The sequence below is a fragment of the Fomitopsis serialis genome (assembly GCF_022376445.1).
Source record: "Fomitopsis serialis strain Sig1Antser10 chromosome Unknown B0H18scaffold_2, whole genome shotgun sequence".
Lineage (NCBI taxonomy): Eukaryota > Fungi > Basidiomycota > Agaricomycetes > Polyporales > Fomitopsidaceae > Fomitopsis > Fomitopsis serialis.
Genome location: NW_025954962.1, coordinates 1,098,058 through 1,119,198, shown reverse-complemented (window position 1 = coordinate 1,119,198; position 21,141 = coordinate 1,098,058). Strand labels below are relative to the sequence as shown.

Here is a 21,141-nt window from a genome sequence, read left to right as displayed (position 1 = left end):
CGCGGTCGGGCGTCTGGGGCGTACGCGTCTCGGTCGCAGTAGGTAATTCGCCCTCGCATGACAGTGTCTCCCGCGAGGCTCTGCAACCCACCTCATCACCCAGCGCCGCGTCACCACCAGGACACGCAAGCCACCCCGGGACTCGCAAGCCATCCGTCCGACACATATATAAGCCCTCCGTCGCAAGGTGAGTTCGGTCCATAACCCTGTATTACCCCCGAACTAATGATCGGAACTGACGCATTCACAGACTTATTGCCGCCAGTCCTCGCTATTGGCCCCGCCATGGAGGACGACGACCTTTCCCTGTACGAGTCCCCCACCTGGGACTCGGGCACCCTAACACCTGGCCAGTCTGCCTTCGAGCGGCACAAAGCCTCCCTCCAGACCCTCCTCGACTGGCTGCCATACGAATGCGAGTCCGTCGAGGACATGCAAACTAAACTCGAATATATTGTTTCACGCCTCACCATTTGTGCGGAAAGCAGAAATTGGCTTGCCCTCACAACGTGGGACGGGATTCTGCAATGGTTTGTCCCGCAGCTCTCTGTTCGTAACAGTCGCTCAATAGAATATAGTTGGCTCCTCATGCATTACCCGATGCCTAAACCTATGCGCATCAAGCTTGTGCACTTCTACTACGAGCTGTGTCTCATCCCTGGCATAGAGTCTCGCGTGGTGCGCAGCTGGGCAGATATACTCTCACGTCTGCTCGCCAATAAGCCGGACCAGAGACGCAAGCTGGAAACTACAGACCTTCAACTCTCTTGGAGGCCCTTGTGGCGCGTACTACAGAAAGAGCTCTGGCCAAAGAGACGGCTGCAGGACTCCTCGTAAGGACTTCCACTCAAGACACTGTGTGGATGCTGACAACGCATCGCAGCCGTAACATGATCAACATTCTGCTGTTTGTGGCGGAACAATCCAAGCGTTACTATCCAGCGGGCGAAATCCCCGAGATGATGGCTGCGTTCTTGCCTCTACTGACGAAAGACGTGAGCCTATATGCACGCACTCTCACAGACTACTGATGTTGACATCTGGCAGTCTGTCCTAACAATCATGCCAGTCATGACGTCCTTCCTCCCGCCCACACACAGCCATCTCTACCTACCATCTCTGTTCAAGATCTGGGAGGCGTTCAACTCGTCTGTTATCGACGATAGAATGATCGATCTGTGTGGAAGTCTTTCGGAAGAACATGTCGCTGGTAAGGCTGGAGACGCAGAAGGCGGCGCAGCATGGCAAGACATAGGTATCTGGACCGAACCGCAGTTCCAATTCCTCGCTGGCAAGGCTTTGAACTCCATGCGTCAGTCCGGTCTTGTCTATCCACTCTCATGCGCGCTGACTGTACTTTACTAGATGTTCCCGTGGGAGGAAGCAAGGTCGGTATTTGTCCCAGCCTTCGCGGTGAGATAACTAAACATAGGCACAGGGTGCGAGCACAACTGCGATGCACGCGGATCTTTATGGGGACAAGAACGCGTTCAGAATCAAGAAACCTATCAACAGGGCCAGTAAGTAACTCAGGTTGCAGTATACAACCTATCATTGAGCGTGCACGATTTCCTAGACGGTCTGGCCAAGCTCTTCGTATTCTCAATGTGTCTCGACGGACCTGTTCGCGAAGAAACTGGAGAAATGAAGCAGGGACAACACTTCTCTCCCCAGCCCACTGGCTACCTCGCTGGGTCAAAAGCTCTCGACTACCTGGACAAGATGATCACCAGCACGGAGACCTACTTCCATCCTTCAAATCACGGCATCTGGAGTTTGATCGTGCGTTCCGTATCACTTCACATATGTAGATATATTGATTTTATGCGTCTTCAGCTGACGATGTTCCTACATCGTCTTACCGCGGAGTTTTCGAAGCGATGGCAGGAGGAGCAAGAGCCGACCTGCAAGACGCCCGTTGTTCGTTGTAGACTATAGTATGCTCATTTGTTCACGCTGATCGCCATTCGCAGACTCGTCGCCTGACCTTTGACATGCGTCACGCCTTTGTCACCACGCTACGAACGGCCGCTCTTCTATCTATGTTCTCCAAGGACCCTTTCACCATGGGTTATGCGCAAGCGTCTCTTCGCTCGCTCGCCTTCATCGAGCCGAAGTTGATTATGCCGGATCTACTCGAGCGAGCGTACAATGGCCTCGAGGTGGTCAATGAGACTCATCGCACGACGGCAGTCTTGACAATGTTGGCAGGTGTCGCGCACCCCTTGGTTTGCGAGAAAGCATGGTTAGGCGGTCAAAAGCACGTGGTTCCCCTTCTGGAACTCTGTATCCCGGGCATTGACCTCGTACGTCCTCCCACGATACATTCGAGCTTCTCTGACCATGTTTATGTAGAACGACCACATCAAGACCGTCTGCGCTTGCATGTTTATCTCTTCGGTCGTCCAACACATCAGAATTGGCGATGTCTCGATGCATTCAGCCGGCGTCCCGCTCACAGACGACGCTGCCGCCGGAGAAATGATGGACGTCGATCATGCTGCGGGCAGTCAACTACCGGATCGTGCTGTCGGTGCCGGGGCACCGATTATGAACAAGGAGGAGGAACGTGCTGCCGCAAGAGAGAGCACCACTGCTTTTGCGGGTAAGCAAAGTGATTGCTCCTGAGAACGCATGCTCATGTGCTTCTTCCATCACAGATTGGGTAACTGCGCTATTCAGGCGAGTGCTCGCGCTGTACGAAAATCTACCTGAAGAAGGCGGACGGCGAGCCACCACCGGAGGCAAGATGGAAGAAAGTGTTCTTAGCGCCACCAAGAACATGTTGGATATTGTCTGCTTACACCTCTCGGACGCACTCTTCGATCTCGTCCTGAAGTTGGTCTATGATTACGCCACCACGAACGCGAAGGCAAACGCTGTCAGAGCGTTCGGTCAAATGATCTCGTGCCTGTCCAGAGCGCAACCTGAGAAAACAGTGGCGAAGTTCCTGCCGTTCTGCATAGATCAAATCAAGGAGGAATTGAGGCACGGCGCATCCGGTGTACGCACGACCTCGGTTCATACGCCCACCCCTTCCGATACGACTTTGCATTGGAGTATGTCCTGTCCTTTATACATCAACACGGTTGATAGACCTACTTTACCCAGACATCTCAATCCTCCGCGGATGCTTTGCTTATGGAGGCGTAGTGGTAAGAAGGCTCACGGACGTCTAGATGCTTCGTGACTCACGAGGGAATGTCTAGCTTCTAAAGTACAAACCTGAAATTCTCGCCCTTACCTCACTACTGGTTGAGAAGACCAAGAGCGAGCGTGGTTACAGCAGCAGCGGCCGGTTGCTCAACCGGATCCTCTCTACCTTGACAACCGTGTATCCTGTGAACAATCGTTGCGTCAACACGAAGGACTGGAACAGAGCAGGTATGTCATAGCACTGAAGAGACAAACACGTTGACGTATAACATCCCACAGAATTTGATCAGATCCACTTGAAGTATTGGGGAACATTGTACGACCCGCAAGACGCAGAGATTGAATGGCACGGTGAGGATTACGCCCGGTACATAGACTACGATCTCATTTGATTTTAGTGCCGTCCTCGGATGAAATTGCTTTCGCCCTGGAGATCGTAGACAAGATCTCCTCCCTCGCTCTGAGCAAAGTGGAGGCTCTCGCCAAAGTTGCAGACAACTGGGATGAGGTGGCACGGAATGACTTCTGCCGGTTGGTTCCATACGCGGATCATGCGATACACCAACTGATTTTTCTGTATCACAGATACCTCTGCGCACTCAGATCAATGTGGAGCGGATTATCGACACTAATTCAAGAGGGTCCAAAGGATGTTGTGAAACCTTGTCTCAACGCTGAGTGCGAGTTACCAGAGCTTCTTGTGACGTCGTTGGACGTGAAGTGTGGTTTCGCGTTGACCGACATGAAGGATCCGCAATACCAGAAAGCTCTGTCATTGAGGACGAGATACGGGGAGGTCATACATGGGGCTTCTGTTGCACTGCGGCAGTTGAAGGGAGGAGATGACCATCTCGATGCCCTCGTCGGCCTATCGAAGTCAATAGACGTCTATCTCCTCGATTATGCGATGACGCGCTCGACTTTCGATTCTTTACGCAAGGCATACATTCAGTCACGGGAGTGAGTGACTAGCCGTTGAGCCGAGTCTAGCTGACATCGTCTTCTTAGCGCGACACGCATGTGGTCTCGACAACGGTCAAGTCCAAGGATGGTCCTGATCAGGCGGGCGCATGCTTACCACGCGGGGCGTGTATACATGCACGCACTATACCGGCGACGTTCCCAACTAGATGATCACTTGCTCCAAGATCTAGTTGAGATGTCATTGTCCCCTTACTTGAGATTGCGGAAGTGAGTAACCTCGCACGTCGTCTTTCTTCCACTCATGCATTTCGAAGACACGCCCAGGCAGTTCTGTACAATGCATGCGGCGTAAGTGGACTTCTCATATGAGTATTCTTGCGGCTGAACCCGATATGTCCAGTATTTTGTACGATCCACGAGGTTGTGCCTACCCCATTTCTTTGGGGCTCTTGCGAAGGGAACAGATCCGGACCGTATGAAAGGCGCTTTGCATGTCCTCTGGAATAAAGGCATAGGTGAGAGGATATCTCGACGACAGGCGCTCGCTCGCTTACACATCTCAATAGCTTCGTATGCTCTGGCCGGTAAGTGCGCGTATTTCGGACGCTGTTGGTCGCTGACCTGTATATTGTTTAGATATCGATCACTTTGGTCAATATTTGCTGTCTGTGCTAGATTGCCAACATCAAGAGAAGGTCTGTTGCTCGTCAAAGTCAAAGATGGTCGTACAAATCAATTGATATATCTTTCGTTCATCAGCCTTCAATCCAGAAGATACTGGGCAACTTGGCACAAGACGCAACAGCATACCTCTCCGAAGATGCAATCCATACTGAGACTTGCCTGGAAGATCACGCTGGAGTCGTCAAGGCTGTGGCTGAGATCAAGCAGGAATGTGATCTTTCGCCAGATCATCAGAGCCTGTCGCTGCGCGCCGCCGAGAAGCAGCGAGCGCGCACTGGACTTCGCAACAAGAGACATGCTGACACCGTGAGCTTTTGTGATCATGGCAAGCTATGAGATTGACATACAACGCGATTAGGTCTCCACGATTCTTGACATCGCTACGCGACCGACAACCCATGTTCGTACCGAGTGGTATCATATTGTAGGCGTTGCTCACGACTGTACACGCAGTGGCGATACGTCGAAATGGCGACACAATTTCTCTACCATCTCCTGAGAAGGGATACCAGTCCGGCTCCTGAGCTTGCTAGTTTCTTCGTGGCCAAGTCTGTCGATCCTCACCCTACGACGCGGCATATCGCCCAAAAGTACGTTCTCCCTGCCTATCGTGATGCTCTCAGTGACGTTGTTACCCGTTACCCAAGGGCGGTTGTCCGATTAACATATCACGTCAAGATACGGACATACGCTCAGTCAAATGACGACTTGTGGCTGGATGAATGGCGTAGTCCGCTGCAGACCGATATCTCCATCGCGGATCCAGCTGCTTTCCTGTCAAGTCAAGAACAAATAGTACAAGCAGGCAGCCAAGAACGGTGCGCAAAATCTGATCGACAATCCGTTCACAGCGGTTCTGATCGAACGACAGGTCGACGTATGTGGATAAGATTCCTACAGGATTCGTTGTGTGGCCATCAACCTTGAAAGCTTACCGAGTTGTTCCCGAGGGCGAAGCGCCATTTTCGTGGGACACGTCCTCAATAGCTGCTCTACAAAGCATGAAAGATGCTCTACGCGAAAGTGACTTTGTTACCAACTTGGTCTCACGGTGGTCTCAGGAGTCGAGCAAGAACATCGGTTCACCGGAGCTCAGAGTAGACAACGTCACATATATGAAGTCACTTGGTACGATTCTGCCTTACATCGTATATTGTCATGCTCATGAAACATAGCCAAGATGTTCCAACACGAGTTGCTCGAGCTCATACTTCCTGCTATCGAACCCATGCTCAAGGATGCTGATCGCTTCAAGCAACGTGCAGGTGCCGAGATGCTCATCGGTCTGCTGAGAGGTAAGATATGGCGACGCTTAATATACCTGGTGCTGATATGTGCAACTAGGCTCGAAGCACTGGCCGAAACAGTGGCGCGATCAGTTATGGGGTTGGTTCATGTCCCAGATACAAGCTATCCACAACAGCATCAGACCGGATACTTTGTCCTTCTGGGATGCAGCGTTCAACGTGAGGCGCCTACAGTACCTTGGAAACTGGTTATCTCAGTTGTTTCACAGGAGCTGCTGATGGAAAGAGACCCATGGCGAGCTGAGCCTTTCATCAAGTGGATACTTTCATTACCTCTGGATTTCCATGGCGATTCCACTTTTGCTAGTAGGTTGCCCTAGGGTACCCTCATTGCATAAGTCTGAACATAGGCTTTCAGTGACCAAATCCTTGATCCTTTTCAACGCTGCGATCGATAGTCTTGGCTTGCGATTCCTACCTGTATGCAACAAGTACATGCATCTCTTCTTGGATAATGCCAATACGGGCTACGCAGAGGTGAGTGTGATATCTGGTGCACTGCCAGCTCGCGCACAGCTTGATCCATCGCACTCAGATTCGGACGCAAATAGCCCAGAACTTGCATGCTATCATCGCGACTCTGTGGCGCCCGACATACCCCTCGACCGATGCATTTCTCAGTGCTTGCGAACGAGATGCAGATCCTCTGCGTGTCAGGTCAGTACTTGTTCGTGCGAGACTATAGTTGAATTGAGCGGACATCTAGAGAGGCGAGATATATGGATCGCATCATGGCAATCACGCAACAGTTCCCTCAGTGGAGGTCAGAGAGGTTACCACCACCACGCGTGTCGCAATCTCAATATGATAAAGTGGGCTTAACGAGTGAGACAGCCCATCGGTTTTGACGTCCATGCCTAACGTCCTTGGTCACAGTGCTTCAGTGGTTCTGGGAGTGTTCACACAACCCGCAAGCCGTCTTGGTGCTTCCATACTTGGTCACAATGCTGTTGGTATTTTGTGTTAAGATAATCCTGCGACGGAGCTGACACAATACAGACCTGAGGTCCTACGCATGTCCGAGCTCAATGACAACTCAGAACTGCAGAAATACAGCTCCGCTGTTCTTTACGTGCTATCCGCAGTAGATCCCCCACAGGAATATGTCGGAGTCATCGCGGAGAACTTCCTTCAAGCCATCAAGTCGTCATCGGTGAGTTGTCGCCCTTATGATGATGAGTATGTATTTCTCACAGGACGGCAGTCATGGCGTATCCGTTTGAAAGCGCTCCCTACGCTACTCGTCTTCTACTATCGCAATCTCATGAGTATACCTGGGGATGTCACAACGAAGATCATGGAGGTTCTCCTTGACTGTCTGGCGGATGAGAATGTTGAAGTACGTGACATGGCCTCGAAGATGTTGTCGGGCGTCGTGCGGTGTTCTCAGCGTCACAGCATTTTGTCCCTCAAGGTACGTGATTCGGCAAGAACGTTATCGTTGATCGCTATAATCTAGGCTTGCAGGACCATTTCCTTGCATCCGCCAGCAAAGCGAGGTTACCCAACCGACGAGATCCTACGTATGCGGAGTCGATGCGGACGTTGCACTCGGCCATTCTGGGGCTTTGTGCACTGGTTGACAGTTTCCCATATTCAGTGGAGCCTTGGATGCCGCTTCTGACCGATGGTGGGTCACTGCGAGTTGATTTATACAACTCACTGACGGTCTTGTAGTATTGGCCCTGCATGCGACAGACCCAGCGCCCATCTCCACCACTATCCGGAAGTGTGCCTCGGAGTTCAAGAAGGTTTGAGCTTTCAGTTGCACGCAATATGATTAGACTTGTCTCATCTCCTCTTCTTGCAGACACATCAGGTCAGGGCACGGCGCGCTGCACTGCCACTTTTACTGACTATTTTGCAGGATACTTGGCACAAGGATCAACTGGCATTTGACGAAGATCAGCTGCAGAACCTATCTACTATGCTGGTCGGGACCTCGTACTGTGAGTCAGACGACCAGTCCTGCTCTGAACGATGGCTCACAAACTCTCAGACGCGTAATCGCTACAATTCGCAAGATGTCGCTGGCCTTTGGGATAGACGTCGCCAACGTACTGTGCAAGCATTGCTTGTTTTGACTGCATTATATGAGTTACAATATCGAGCCATGTATTGGAGCGAGTCAAACGTCTCTTGTATCCGCATTTGTTGTATGCCTAGAATGCCTCCAGATTGATCTACTGCATGCGAGGATCCTCGTGGTGTACGGCAGGAACATCTCACGAATCTGCGCTGGTAAATTTCAGCGAAAGCTTCTATGTGACGATACAGAAGAGATGTGGAGACTCGGAGCTGCCTGCTTCTCGTCCAGACCAGCACGCACAGAATGGCAAAAGTGACGCGGACGGTGGACTTCGGTCAGAACGTATTTGAAGCTATGGTAGGCAAATTCTCTGACTCCGAGGTCTAAGAAGTCTCAGCGGCACTTAACTTATCGGCGACGATCCAGACAACCAAGTACTGCCAAGTATGTACTGCGTGGAGAAGGCGGGAGATCGTCCGGATCCGTACGGTACACTGGTGGTCTCAGTTGACGGGGTAGGTTATGTTACGGATTCCTTTGCCCAGTCATTCATAACGATCTGCGAGAAGCAGGAAGTACTGCGACGCTAACTGACCACCGGACAACGCTCAGTGCCGTCTCGACTCTGACATCCTCTCACAGCATACTTATTGGACGTTCTGAAGGGATCGGAGTCTTTTAGTAGTAAGTCGTCATGATTCCCATGACGTCTTGTGGAAGGGGCGATGTGTCAAAGTCGTGGGCGGGTATTCAAAGACATGCGCGCCTGGGAGATCTCCTGCAAGGGTAATCGGGAGCATTTGTCGTAAGCAGACCTACTCGATGTATGCAACGGACCCGCTATGCATGTCAAGAACGCTAGATGCTGCGGACGGCGTTCGCGAAGCACGCAGAGGCGACGGAGGCTGATAAAATTGCTGTCTGGCTGTCCAGACCACGCAAAGGAACCGGGCGATTGAGCCACTCTACCGTTACGTGCGTATCTGGTGCGCCTGCGGAGAGCGGAAAACCTCGTTGTTCTGCCGCGCTTCGTCCGGGATTTGTGGACTCGGGAAGCAGCAGAAGCATGGCCAGGGCATGAGGCAGACATGCGCGCGGATATCGATGGAGGACTAGGGGGCGACAATTGAATTTTCTTCGGAACGGAACGAGGGACTGCTCAGATGCGGCCAAGCGAGCTGAGATCTCTTCAGATGCTGACTGCACGGAGGGAGACCACAATGGGCTTAGAGCGAGGGTCCGCAACCGATCCTCGCAGGCTGGACTCTCCCTGCAGACTCGAAAGTTTGAATAGAGAAGCGTGAGCAATAATGGGCGCTGGCCGTTCTCGAGGAACGAACGCAATCTGTCTTTGGAAAATCTCGTGCCGTGAGGGCCTCCCGAGTCGGACGCCTTCCGACTTGGTGGCCACCTCTCGGGCGGGAGAGGGGATGCTGCAGGCCCATCGGAGCGAGCGCATCCTTGGCGGTCAGACCCACCTAAACCCCACTTGCTGTAAGGCGACGCGGGAGATTAGCAGTACGTGTTATTACGAGATGCAGCACTCACAGCCGAGCAGACACTTCGTCCAGGATAAATACGCCATGCACGGCTCCGAAGCGGAACATCCACATGCTCCGCGCGATGAGCTATTAGCAGGCCCCGGACCGGTGCAGCCTCTGTACTCTTCATGCGGAAATGTCAGATCGCTCCTCGAACGGTGGCCATGTTACTCGGGAACTGGATGCATACGGATGGCAGACACGAGTGAGAAGATCGGCGAGACTGACACCTGCGCGGAAATTGGTTCCGCCGTCGAGCGCTCGGAGAGGCAAACGCCACGTGGCTACGATGCGGGTCTGCGCGGACCTCTTTTTCTGTGGCGGGACGGGTGTCGGCGTCGTCTCGCCTGCATCGGTCAGCAGGCCTGCTGCACTTGTGCTGCACTGAAGAGAACAAAGGCGTGAGTGCGGGGCGCGGTTTCGATTACCTAAACGAGATCAAGGGCGGCGCTCAAACTGGCAGTGAGGCTGCGGCGTGCGAAACGGAGGCGCTGGACATGGACGGCTGTGCAGCTGCAGCGGGCTGTCCTGTGAGTCGCCTCTGGGCGTGAGGGCGCGCGGTGGTGGTGGGGATGAGATGGAGAGGTGGCTCAGTGAAGCATCGATGTGAAGGATCGAAGCGACTGATACACGACGGACGAGTGAGGACGGCGGGCTGGAGCGAATTCATACTTGTTGGCAATCGCCGCCGCGAGAAGGGCACGTTGCGATCAAACCCTGACCTTCCTCGCGGTGTCAGGCAGGCGCAGGGCCCTCCCCTCTCTTTCCTCCTCGCCATCTCCTCCCCAGCGAGGCCATCGTCCGCCCTTCCGTCTCGTCCTCTTGCTCGCCCGCCATCTCCACCCATATCTAACACGCGTCTTCGCACAGCAAACAGCCCCATCACGACCCCGCGCGCGCATTTCATCTTTTTATACCATTGTTCCCTCTTCGCATAGATCCCTCCGTCTCTCCTCCCGTCATCGCTCCCCAAAGCGGTACAAGGCGGCGTGACAGGGCTGGCCATCTACCCGCATCTTTTCCACCGCGCACGACTCAGCAACCCCAAATCCAGTTTCCCGTCCACGACATCAATTGATTATTCCTAATAGTCACCAGCAAGCATCTTGTCCTCCAGCAGACGTGTCAAGCCAAGTTATACTTAACGTAAGCAGGTGAGCTGTGCATTTCTCGCCATGCGCCGATGGCGCGTTCCTCCTGCCGGTCGAGCACACTAACATGTTTCACAGTCACGAAACCTCCACAAAGTCAGACCAACGACTTCTCTCATACTTCCGACGACCTCGGGCCTCCCCATCAATTTCAACCCAACCTTACGCTCGACTCTCATCCCAAGCAAATGTTGTCGGCGCCCCGGAGAGCACCTGCAGGGAGAATGTCGAAAGGTACGTCATCGTCGTTTCGCTCACCTCGCCGGGAAGTGAAGGAGCGCATCTTGTCAGCCGAGCTGTCGGACCAGAGCGTGCTTTCCCCCACAAACGGTGGTGCCCGTTGGAGGTTCAATGGTAACGGTCAACTTGTAGATTCTGCGTCAGCCGGATGGGAGCTAGCCGAGGAAATTGGCAAAATGCGCGTCGGGGGAGACGACGATAGTACCAATTCTCAGCTGCATACGCCACCGCCCTCCAAGGGCAATGGCCTTTCTCAGTTTCACGAGGTGTCACCGATGGAGACGTCCTCTGAGACGAGCCTCGAGTCGGGTTCTTCCAGCACCCTAGATCACACGGCCAGCGCGTTGTCCCACTCGCGCGAATCGTCTGCGGATACGACCGCCAGCCAGACGCTCCGTGGGGCGCCTATAACATCCATGAAGGTAGGCGCAGTGGGCGAGTCCAGGAACAGACCGCATTCCTACAGCGGCGGGCTGTCCAGCACGGATCTCACCCGTCTCCAGCAAGCCGGTGGCAGCCCAGGGAACAGGGAGTCGTGGTCCTCGTCCAACGGGACTCCCGACAGGCAGACTCAAGCGGACCAGCCGTCATACCCGTCGTTGACTGTGCACACTGGCGGCGCTCGCCCTCAGGATCTGTCCCACTTCTCTCAGCTCGCGTCGCCAGGATCTCGACCCGATGATCAGTCCATCGACTACCAGGCGCAGCAACGTCAATTCAATGCGATGCAGCAAGGACCTGCTGTGGGACCAGGTGGAGGCGTGCCTTCGTTTGTCCCCGGGAGACCTAACAATATGTACCGCCAAGCACCTCGTACGTTCAACCCGACGCTGCCGCCTGTCATGCCCAGTCCGACCAACTTCGCGTATCCTGCCCCGCCGCCGCCCATGCCCCTCGGTAACCAGCAGCAATTGTACGAGATGATGCTCCCGACTCCACCTCTTGACAATCCGGCCATGGCTCGGCTGCAGCAGCAAGGACCTTTCCGCGCGACTCACCAACATTCTACGTCCGATCCCGCTGCCATCCGTGACCCTGCCGCGCTTGCACTCCTCAATAGCAACATCCAGGCCTTCGCCGCGAGTCAAATGTACCCTCCGGCTATGCCGCCTCCAGCTGCATTGTCGATGTTTGCTAGCCAGTTCTACGGCACTCCTCAGGATGCCTACGCCTCTCCTGACATGGCCGCCCAGATGATGGCTCGACTGCAGTCGCAGTATGGCGGTGCTTACGGAATGCCTATGCCTGGTCAAAATGCTGGCGTCGCCAACCCGAACGCTCCCGGCAACGCGAGTCCGCAGGGGTTGTCTGCGGTAGGTCCAGGAGGTACGGGCCCTAGCGCAAATAATCGCAAGCTAGGATTGTACAAGACCGAGTTGTGTCGGAGCTGGGAGGAAAAGGGTACCTGCCGCTACGGTGCCAAATGCCAGTTCGCGCATGGCGAAGACGAACTGCGCAAAGTCCAGCGTCATCCTAAGGTTCGTCGCCCTCTCTTTTTCCACTACCAGGGTCTTACTGACATATTCCCGTTCCTAAACCAGTACAAGACGGAGATATGCAGGGTAAGCGTACTTCTAGTCCGTCGAAGTACACTCGGAACTCATTGAATTATGACCAGACGTTCTGGGTGTCCGGTTCGTGCCCCTATGGCAAGAGGTGCTGCTTCATACACACGGAGCTTCCTGCTTCTGGTGCGCCGCCAGGCGCAGACGGAGCTCCGCCGCCTTCCAACCTACATGGACGTGACCGGTCTGGCAGCACCAACAGCGACCCGAATGAACAATCTACCTCTCTGCTTGCGCGCATCACTGCCCGGCGGTCCCAGGAGATCCCTGTCGGCTCCAACGGTGGCAGCGGCAATACGACGCCTCCGTCAGCGACGTATTCAACGCGGCCTCGCTCGTTGCACGTGGACACCAGCATTCTGGACTCTGCAGCCAGTTCGAAGCAGAACAAGTCTGCGTACCCGACGTTCGCTCACAACGGTATCTTGAGGCCTGCTGGCGAAGAGGTTACCGCTAGATCCCCCGGTCCTGTCACCGCTGGGCCAGACTTCGGTAGACATACCAGCGCCAGGCTCGACATTGTTGGCACACAGGTATGGGCGTTACCCCATCTGATTTCTATTGGTCGCTCACACTTTGATTGCGTTTAGCGGCACAAAAACGCTAACTCGAACTCTAATGTGCGCAACTCGTTCAACGGGGGCGATATGCAGCTCGATTTCAGCGCCACTCCCACCGCGACGAACGTATCCAATCAGTTGGGTTCTCCTGAGGCTCCGAAGCCGTCGTCCAGGATCAATGGACATGTTCGATCGGGCAGCGCTGGGAACTGGGGAAGCGCAACTCGCGCCAATCACCTCGCAGCCTACCCTCTCTCGTCCATCCCCGGCGGTGAATTGAAGGCAAATTCACCCTGGGCCGACTACTCCGCTGGTTCTCGTCTCGCGGAGCAAAACTGGACGTAGACGTTGGAGGCTGGAAGCGTACAATGTAAGATCATGTGGACCGTCGTCGTTCTTTCTGCATCTCGGCACGGACGTCTTTGAACGATACCTTGCCTTGTTCATTCGGTGTGACTGCGCTGGTTTCGACAACCGCGCCGCCACACTTCCTTTGCCCCGGATTTCTCCCCTCCCAATCCCCCGCTACCATTACCCCCATACAGTTACGAAGCCACGCGCTTTTACGATCTACATGCTCACGTCATCGTTTGGCTCTGTCTGCTCGTCTCGAAACACCTTGACTTATTTCAGTCAATAGCTCAGTCTCGTTAACATCCCAGTCGGTACCCTGCACATGTTTATCTTATAACGTCAATTCATTCACGCTCTTGTTATGCCTGACTTTCGTGTGCATGGCCGAATAGACTGTCTCATGTTGACAGCGAAGCAGCGAGTACAAGGTGTCGGTCGCAATCTTGAATATCACATGAACAATGCGCAGGTATCGAACCCGACCTACTTACACAGTTACATCTCACGAATACGGTGAAGGAAACGACGGTGCCGGTGAAGGACGGACACAAACGTCAGGCTCTGAGGCCTGAGGCCTGAGGCTTGAGGAGTGATGACTATCCTTACAATGGGGCTCGTTTCATTCACTCCGCTACTCTGTTACACTACGTTGGCCCACGGCTACGGCGACCAAGGGACGGCGAGGACAAGTTGAATAGTTTATATGAGCAACTCTTATGTCTACATATCCTATCGCCCTCAGTGATAAAAAGGGAATCAGCATCATCGACATGGGAGAGCACTGTACAAAAGCGTATCCAGGCGTACCCAAACTTATTCACGTTATATCGACAGACCAAGCGCACGGACTTCCCTACGGAAACTCTCCATCCGACATGCCGCATAACCCAGATAATCGAACTCTGGTTCGCCATCCTTGCCCTCTACCATCTCGCGAGCCTGGACCACGCCCCACACAGCCCACATTGCGTGGGACGCCGGGCTCCATATCCGAACCTGACGATCTAGTCTAGTCGCCTCCTCATTCACTTCTTCGTCTGACAACCTCGAGGACGCGTCGGAGGCGGCGAGGGCGTGTATGATGTAGGAACGATGAAAGTTGCGGCGCTCGGCCTGGGAGGGATACAGTGCCGAATTGAGTATATGAGGCCTGTCCGAATGGTAGTTGGCCGTCCACTCGTGAAAGTGGTTCGCGATGTCGAACGCCGCGGCGTTGGGGGCGGCGTATTCGAAGTCGACCACAATGATCTGCATAACATGTGAGCACTGAGATTACCCTTTCCGAGTCGCCCGGTGGTCTTACCTGCCGATGTTCGGGCATCCCATCCTTGAGAGTCTTCAGTCGTAGAATGTTTCCATACTGGGTATCGTTGTGGGCAAAAACCCGTCTGCTGACACCTTCAGCGCTCTCCACCTGCTGCAGCCAGTGGGCATATTGACGCCATTGACTTTCGAAGGTGTCCAGGTCGAGAGTTCGAAGGACGTCTGCTGATACGCCAGGTAGTGCTAGCACCTCGCGCGCAAACGCTAGCCACGACGGAACGTTCTGCATCGCCGCGATATCCCAATGACTATCCTCGCCCCGTGCTTCTTCGACATCTTGAACATCAACGTTATGGAGCTCGGCCATGCGAGCTCCAATCCACGAGCTGATTTGAGGATCTCGCAGGTCCTCGGCTGTGAGTGTCGTTGCATCAAAGTGCTCCTCCACACGGCCGTTCTCGAACGTGCCATATACACGCGGACCAATATGATACTTGGACGAAAGTACATGCAGTGTCTGCAGCTCTTTGGGCCGTGAGATGAGGGCCCCAGACGAAGGCCCATAGATGCGGAGGAGCAGGATGCGGGTGCCCTCGACCCGGGGACATGACACAAAGTATACCGCATTCGTCATTGATCCCGACACCTTGAATATCTCTATACCATCAGGCGTTATTTCAACGTTCGTCCATGATGGTACGCGGAGGGTATGCAGTATGTGGAGCAACTCTGCGGCAAAGTGAGCCGACTTGTAACGACTGTATTACGAAGGCAAAAAATCAGCATTAGGAAAACCTCGTCACAACCGACGGCAAACCAGGATGACGCCCCCTCCTGTGCCCATTGTCGTACACTGCTGGCCGGACACCAACGTGAGCGAGCTCAAGCCAGAGAAACAGTGCTCACCGTGCTTCCAATTCCTGTCTGAATGGCGCAAGCCTTCCACTCTAACCACATCGACGTCACCGTCTTCAAACGGGATAGATACGGAGGACATGAATATGCTGGAGATGTGCCGAGGTCGCATTGTCGGCCTCACTTTGCAGCGAAGATGTCGAAGATCGTGTTATGGGTAGAGTAGGCCGCCCGTAGGGGCCCAAAGTAGAGGCTGGTGCCATCTCCGGTCCTACGGTGGGTGACATCCTGCTAGATGGTAGAGGTTTGAAGGATGCGGAAGGCGCTAGTTTGATCGCGAGCAGCAATCGTTGAAGCAATGAAGTGGATGGACCAGGATCCAACGAAGACCCGCGCATTCAGAAATATGCAGCTGTGTACGCAATAAGCGAGACTCGGGTGAATGGGAGGATGGAGGCGGAAGACAAGGACGTTAGGATAGGACAGAGCAGTCACACGATAAGTAGCCGTGCAGGAGAGGCGTGGCGCAGGTGCGATCAATCCAGACGACACTTGCCGCAAATGGGCATTCCCCACATATCAGCCTCCTATCCGCCATCTGAGTCCAGATCACGATGATCCGAAATTGATTTTCTCCCACTCTAATCGACTTGTCAAATGAGTATAGTTATATGAACGCTAAGTTTATCGTCGTCACATCTTCATGACTCAAGTACTCATTGCCGCCGTTAAACGTTAAACCCCAGCACAGTACTCAATACCGTGTAGCATGAATTTCACTTCCTGAAGTGCACTCGTAAATCACCTCATCATTATTTATTGACAGTCGAGTAGCCCGTATTGAAGCGCTCGGAACGGAGCGCGCCTCGAGGGAGTGCGCTTCCACAAAAGGCAGCTTTCAAGTTGCTTCCTGTCCGTTGATCCTGACCGTCCGACATTTCCTCGCGGGCATTTTCACGCAAGCTGTACTGTCCAGGAGGCTTGCTAAGGGCGTACAATCACCGCCAGGGCAGCAAGTAGCCCTGTGCGCCACTTCCTGAGCGACCTCAAGAAGGTGGAAATTCCATCGAGTCCGTACTGTAGATGACAATATACCACTCGGACTCGGAAACATGCAAGCGTAGCTGACCGCAAAGCAGGTGAGCTGACATGATTTGGCCAACGGTCGCAGCGCCACCGTGACCACTCTCGCTATCAGTACTCCTGTATCTATCAATTCCAGTGTCACTCGTGAAGCTAAGTCTTGTTTCGGTTCCGTGGGACTGTGCCAGTGAAGAACTGCACGATGTCGATCGCGGATCACGACGTCTATGCATCAGGTGCCTATGCTTCTCCGAACATCATTCAATCGACCTCTCCAGAGCCCGGCGTTAATCGAAAATATCCTAGTCAAAGTGGCCGGTTACATGTGCGCACGAGTCCCGTCAACGTAATGCCGAATCAATGCTCACTGACTTAGTCTCCTTCATGTCCCTTCTTACAGCTAATTCCATATTGCTAGACCCCCTCCCGAAAATGTGTGCACAGGCGGAGGGCGTCGGGCCTTCGTCTGGCCTTGTTCGCAGGTGATCCGCACGCTCTGCCGGTCGACCTCGGCTTCGGAACGCGGCCTGGTTCGCCCCCGACACTGCCCGTTATGGTAAAATGACGACGGGGAGACAGAAAGAATACCAAGGCCGACGAACCCGCCTGTACGCCCTTTCCGGCGAGGGGTCTAGCAATATGGAATTAGCTGTAGTAAGGCCTCTGCCAATCCCTTCAGAACTACTAGTAGCATGTGCTGGTATGCGATGCAGGCCCACGAGTCAGGGTAGTCTACGTGGAGCGTCAGAACGGGCCCGACACATTTCATTTGGTGAGCCAAAGCTTCGTACCCAGATCAACAGATCTGCCATTGTGTTAGCGGCATTGGTCTGGACCACCCTCGTCAAGCGATGAGGAAGCTCCACTGCACCCGAGAGTTTGACCCCGGGTCGACAGTTGTTATTTGTTTATTTGTCCATGTGCTCAACTTCTCTTCGCAATTCTAGAAGCCGATGTTGCACGAGGGTATGTGCTATTGTAGACTGCCAATCTGACCTCAATCTTGCGAAGAGATTAAACCTGCCTGCAGTGGTCCGACGAGAAGCCATCGTATGATTGACTCCGATTGAAATCGACGCAGCATCGGCTTGCATCACGATGGGCCAATGGCGTACTTGCTTACTGAGAAAGCCGGTTATCTTGTCGTCAACCGGTGGAGGTCACTTACGTCCGTATCCACACTCACTACCATGCGGTCAACGGCAGGTACTGAGTACACGATCACTTTGTAAGAGTCCGAAGCGAATAAGGATTCATCGTGTATAGCTGCTACAGAGGACCCTCATCGTGCGTGTCTTGACAAGCTGTCATATCATTATCCCATAAACTACAACTTGAACACGTATCAGCTACCGCTACGGCAAAAACGGTCCAACAACGTTTTGAATGGTGTCCGAGGGATGAAAAAGATTTACAGATCAAACAACCATCTCGCTGCGCTCCAAGTCCAAGTCTGTTTTGTCCGTGTCTGCAGTACCACCTTGTGGCCCCTGGCGACTCTCCTCTGAAGCGACAGACGGCGGATTGCGAAGACATAACGATAACTGTCCAGAACAGTGAGAGTTGAGGCAGGAGGGCAGGGGGGCACATACTAGCAAAGCAACACCTAGGCAAGGACAGCAAACCACCCATATTGCCTGTGCCCTCGAACTCGTGAGTTCGTGTTCTCTGAGAAGCATACGTGCGACGCCCACATGCCTGTATTGACAGAGAAAGCGAATGGACTACTTGCGACTTCAGACTCGTGAGTTGCAACGAGCGAACCAGCCGCAAAATCGTGGAAGCATGGAGGCCAGGGGGGAGGGTCTCGGCCAATCGACTGTCGAAAATAGCGCCGGCCAGTGTCTTTGGTGAGTAAAATGTCAATGCAACGCCAAAGTAATGATGCAGAAGGCGTACCAATCCTACGGTTGCGCCTGTGAAACGCACCAAGAAGAATGCACTGGTGCCAGACGCAGTGTCCGTTCGCCGCAATGCCCGGATGAAGACTTGGTATGGGGCGTGGAATAAAAAGCCAATGCCTATACCGGCCGTCATGACATACACGGCCCGCGTGACCACGCCAGTATGTTCGGTCAGTTGTATCATGAGGCCTATCTATCCGTGAGTATGTGAGGAAACGGCATATCGTGGGCTTTCTCACATACCGAAGCCTATTGTGGCTATCGCGAGGCCAGCGGAGATTACCAGTTTCTGAGCGATGAGGTCTTGGCGTCGTTTCTGCCAGTATCCAATGAACCATGCGGCTGTAATGAGGCGAAGCTAGCCGTCGAAAAAAGATAGAAGTAGAACGCACACAACCGACTTGCCTGGCATAGAGGCCAACGAGGAGCCGAGGGAATAAGGAAGCATCTTGATACCGGCTTGAAGGGGTGACAGACCATCAACCGCCTGTCCGCACTCGTCATTTAGAAGCTACAACACAACGAAAACTCTTGACTGACCTGGAAGAAAAGTGCCAAGTAGAACGTGCCCGCATTAAATGCGAAATTATGTAAAAAGACTACGACCAGTGTCGATACTGAACTCTGATCAGTCGATGTCTGGCTACCATTCAAGCACGTACCGATTGTCAGATCCGTAAATACGGCCGAGGGAAATAGAGCATCTCGTCTAGTTCGAACTTCGTACATCCCGCCACAGACCAATATCACAAGCCCCACGACTATTAGACAAATAGTGGACGGCGATGCCCCTGGGAGGACATTAACAAAAGAACGAACACATGAGCCTTTGGTTGACTTACACCCTGCAGATGCGGATATATTCAGACCAATCACGATACAGCTACTCGCAGCCATGAAGAGAAACCTGAGGCAGATGAGGTAATGATAGGACATAGTACGGCAGGTTACTCACAAGCCAAGAAAATCGAACGTCTTCCATAACAGCCCCCAAGTCACATCGGTCGATCGCCCGAGGTTATGCCGCTCAAGGAGCGCCACAATGCCAAAGACGAGACGGCGCAGATGGGGAGATTAAGCAAGACTGCACGCCCGTGAGCTGCATGATCACGTGCATGGACGAAGAGATCTCACATGCCCACCGCCAACTCAGGATACCAGAGTCCTCTGCGTCGATTGTCAGTACGTCAACCCATCATCTGGGCAAGTGTTAGACTTACCGCTGAAGATACCCCCCAGGACTGGGCCAGCGATGGCCGAGCAGGCCCAGGTGACACTGAGCGCCTGCGACCATTTGGCTTGGCTTTCGGCTTCGACGATTTCGGCGGTAATTATCCAGACAAGGCTCACAATACCGCCCCCACCAACGCCAGCTACAGCTCGGGCTATAATCAGCCATTGGATATTCTGCAAGGATGTCCGTGAGCGAGAGAAAGCCGGTCACTACACGGGAGAACTCACTTGGGCGGCAGCACACAATGCATTCCCTACAGCGAAAATGATGATGCTGCTGTAAAGCACCGTCTAACAAAACAAAGAGAAGAGTGAGGTTAAGAGCGCTTAAGGTATCATTCGATGATTTGACAGACCATACGACCGACAAGGTCCGAAACTTTTCCGTACAGTGGTTGGAATGCGGTCTGCGTGAGCATATAGGTGACGGTGACCCAAGTGTATTGCGACGACGAGGCGCTTAGTTGGGTGGTAATGGTAGGCAGAATGGTGGACACGATGGTCTAGCCAAAAACGAAAGGTCAGAGATTTCGTTTACTGAGAACAACGTCTGCATACCGCGTCTGTGGTTGCCAGAAATAGTGCCATCGCGGCGCTGTCAACGGCGATGGTTCATAAGCCAAACAGAAGATAAACATCAGGAAATGGCACACTCACCCAGCGTGCGCAAAGAAAAGTCTCGATGTAGTGAGCTTACACCCATCCTCCGGCCTTTGGCATGCAATGGTTGATTCACCCTGTGTTTTGATATCAGAGGTAAACACTTGGGCACCTAGCGATTCATGAGAGGCTCTGTGGTTCTCGATGAATGTCGCGTGTTTCACCGAATCTGAATCCGAGACAGAGACTAAGGTCTTCTCAGACAAACTACGTTCGTCTGCCTGTAGTGCCATACAGAGAGTCGTTGTAATCGTTAGCGAGGTAGAGAGGTTGATCGGCTATGCCTTGACAGAGGGAGAGCACAGTTGCTCTGCAGTCGATAATTCGGACCACTTACCAGGAGCTAGGCCACGACATTTTATACGGGCGGTGGAGCTGAACCCCGCAGAAGAGCTCTTCGCGTTCTAGGAAGAAACGTCATGAGTGCAGGTAGACGAGGTATGAAATGACGATCATTCTTCGTTGCATTGGATAGGAGCCTATTGCGAGCTCAAGATCCCGATAGACGATGTAATGAACTGGCTCTGTAGAGTGACAAACGATCTCTGTTAGCCTTCGCGCCCTCATTGTCGGAGATACAGGAGGCCTGGACTGCGAAGATCTGAGAAGTCGTGTAGCAGCAGATTCGTTGG

General features: G+C 53.4%; 4 protein-coding genes across 4 annotated transcripts; 2 read left to right on the top strand and 2 right to left on the bottom strand.

Annotated features, from left to right (window-relative positions):
* Positions 1–80: 80 nt before the first annotated feature.
* Positions 81–8,448, top strand: B0H18DRAFT_925751 (ARM repeat-containing protein). Its single transcript, XM_048041624.1, has 41 exons — positions 81–187; positions 251–530; positions 579–833; positions 884–995; positions 1,048–1,312; positions 1,366–1,388; positions 1,439–1,520; positions 1,577–1,782; positions 1,837–1,920; positions 1,974–2,306; positions 2,356–2,605; positions 2,661–3,059; positions 3,112–3,155; positions 3,210–3,384; positions 3,436–3,507; positions 3,555–3,687; positions 3,742–4,116; positions 4,165–4,347; positions 4,395–4,428; positions 4,481–4,595; positions 4,647–4,664; positions 4,717–4,775; positions 4,840–5,070; positions 5,123–5,164; positions 5,218–5,354; positions 5,412–5,582; positions 5,636–5,892; positions 5,940–6,059; positions 6,109–6,230; positions 6,281–6,377; positions 6,430–6,548; positions 6,607–6,728; positions 6,778–6,896; positions 6,948–7,020; positions 7,071–7,224; positions 7,276–7,485; positions 7,539–7,701; positions 7,749–7,822; positions 7,882–7,890; positions 7,939–8,020; positions 8,071–8,448. Exons 2-41 carry the CDS (start codon positions 286–288, stop codon positions 8,076–8,078), a joined length of 5,772 nt encoding a protein of 1,923 aa, XP_047900516.1. The 5' UTR covers positions 81–187; positions 251–285; the 3' UTR covers positions 8,079–8,448.
* A 2,568-nt stretch (positions 8,449–11,016) lies between these two features.
* B0H18DRAFT_867471 (uncharacterized protein) lies at positions 11,017–13,502 on the top strand (the record flags this gene model as incomplete). Its single annotated transcript, XM_048039864.1, has 4 exons — positions 11,017–12,510; positions 12,574–12,594; positions 12,651–13,130; positions 13,188–13,502. The coding sequence occupies 4 exons, from the start codon at positions 11,017–11,019 to the stop codon at positions 13,500–13,502; spliced, it is 2,310 nt and encodes a 769-aa protein (XP_047900515.1).
* A 517-nt stretch (positions 13,503–14,019) lies between these two features.
* B0H18DRAFT_970538 (kinase-like protein) lies at positions 14,020–16,179 on the bottom strand. The gene is made up of 3 exons (XM_048043720.1): positions 15,581–16,179; positions 14,815–15,532; positions 14,020–14,759 (listed from the first exon to the last, which is right to left on the bottom strand). The coding sequence occupies exons 1-3, from the start codon at positions 15,769–15,771 to the stop codon at positions 14,334–14,336; spliced, it is 1,335 nt and encodes a 444-aa protein (XP_047900514.1). The 5' UTR covers positions 15,772–16,179; the 3' UTR covers positions 14,020–14,333.
* Positions 16,180–18,008: 1,829 nt separating this feature from the next.
* Positions 18,009–20,828, bottom strand: B0H18DRAFT_970531 (major facilitator superfamily domain-containing protein). The gene is made up of 16 exons (XM_048043719.1): positions 20,507–20,828; positions 20,408–20,444; positions 20,206–20,352; positions 20,078–20,140; positions 19,837–20,023; positions 19,751–19,783; positions 19,675–19,700; positions 19,572–19,642; positions 19,459–19,523; positions 19,279–19,407; positions 19,157–19,233; positions 19,022–19,103; positions 18,860–18,958; positions 18,612–18,805; positions 18,411–18,557; positions 18,009–18,349 (listed from the first exon to the last, which is right to left on the bottom strand). The coding sequence occupies exons 1-16, from the start codon at positions 20,740–20,742 to the stop codon at positions 18,131–18,133; spliced, it is 1,812 nt and encodes a 603-aa protein (XP_047900513.1). The 5' UTR covers positions 20,743–20,828; the 3' UTR covers positions 18,009–18,130.
* Positions 20,829–21,141: the final 313 nt, after the last annotated feature.

Excerpts from the sequence above, each read along its gene's own strand:
- B0H18DRAFT_925751 (XM_048041624.1), top strand. The coding sequence starts at position 286 with ATGGAGGACGACGACCTTTCCCTGTACGAGTCCCCCACCTGGGACTCG. Across the intron at positions 1,389-1,438 it reads TTCCCGTGGGAGGAAGCAAG|GGTGCGAGCACAACTGCGAT; the intron begins GTCGGTATTTGT and ends ACATAGGCACAG. Across the intron at positions 7,702-7,748 it reads GATGCCGCTTCTGACCGATG|TATTGGCCCTGCATGCGACA; the intron begins GTGGGTCACTGC and ends ACGGTCTTGTAG.
- B0H18DRAFT_970531 (XM_048043719.1), bottom strand. The coding sequence starts at position 20,742 with ATGGCACTACAGGCAGACGAACGTAGTTTGTCTGAGAAGACCTTAGTC. Across the intron at positions 20,024-20,077 it reads CATTGTGTGCTGCCGCCCAA|AATATCCAATGGCTGATTAT; the intron begins GTGAGTTCTCCC and ends ACATCCTTGCAG. Across the intron at positions 19,524-19,571 it reads ACGTTCGATTTTCTTGGCTT|GTTTCTCTTCATGGCTGCGA; the intron begins GTGAGTAACCTG and ends CATCTGCCTCAG.
- B0H18DRAFT_970538 (XM_048043720.1), bottom strand. The coding sequence starts at position 15,771 with ATGTCCTCCGTATCTATCCCGTTTGAAGACGGTGACGTCGATGTGGTT. Across the intron at positions 15,533-15,580 it reads GTCATCCTGGTTTGCCGTCG|TCGTTACAAGTCGGCTCACT; the intron begins GTTGTGACGAGG and ends TTCGTAATACAG. Across the intron at positions 14,760-14,814 it reads GGATGCCCGAACATCGGCAG|ATCATTGTGGTCGACTTCGA; the intron begins GTAAGACCACCG and ends CATGTTATGCAG.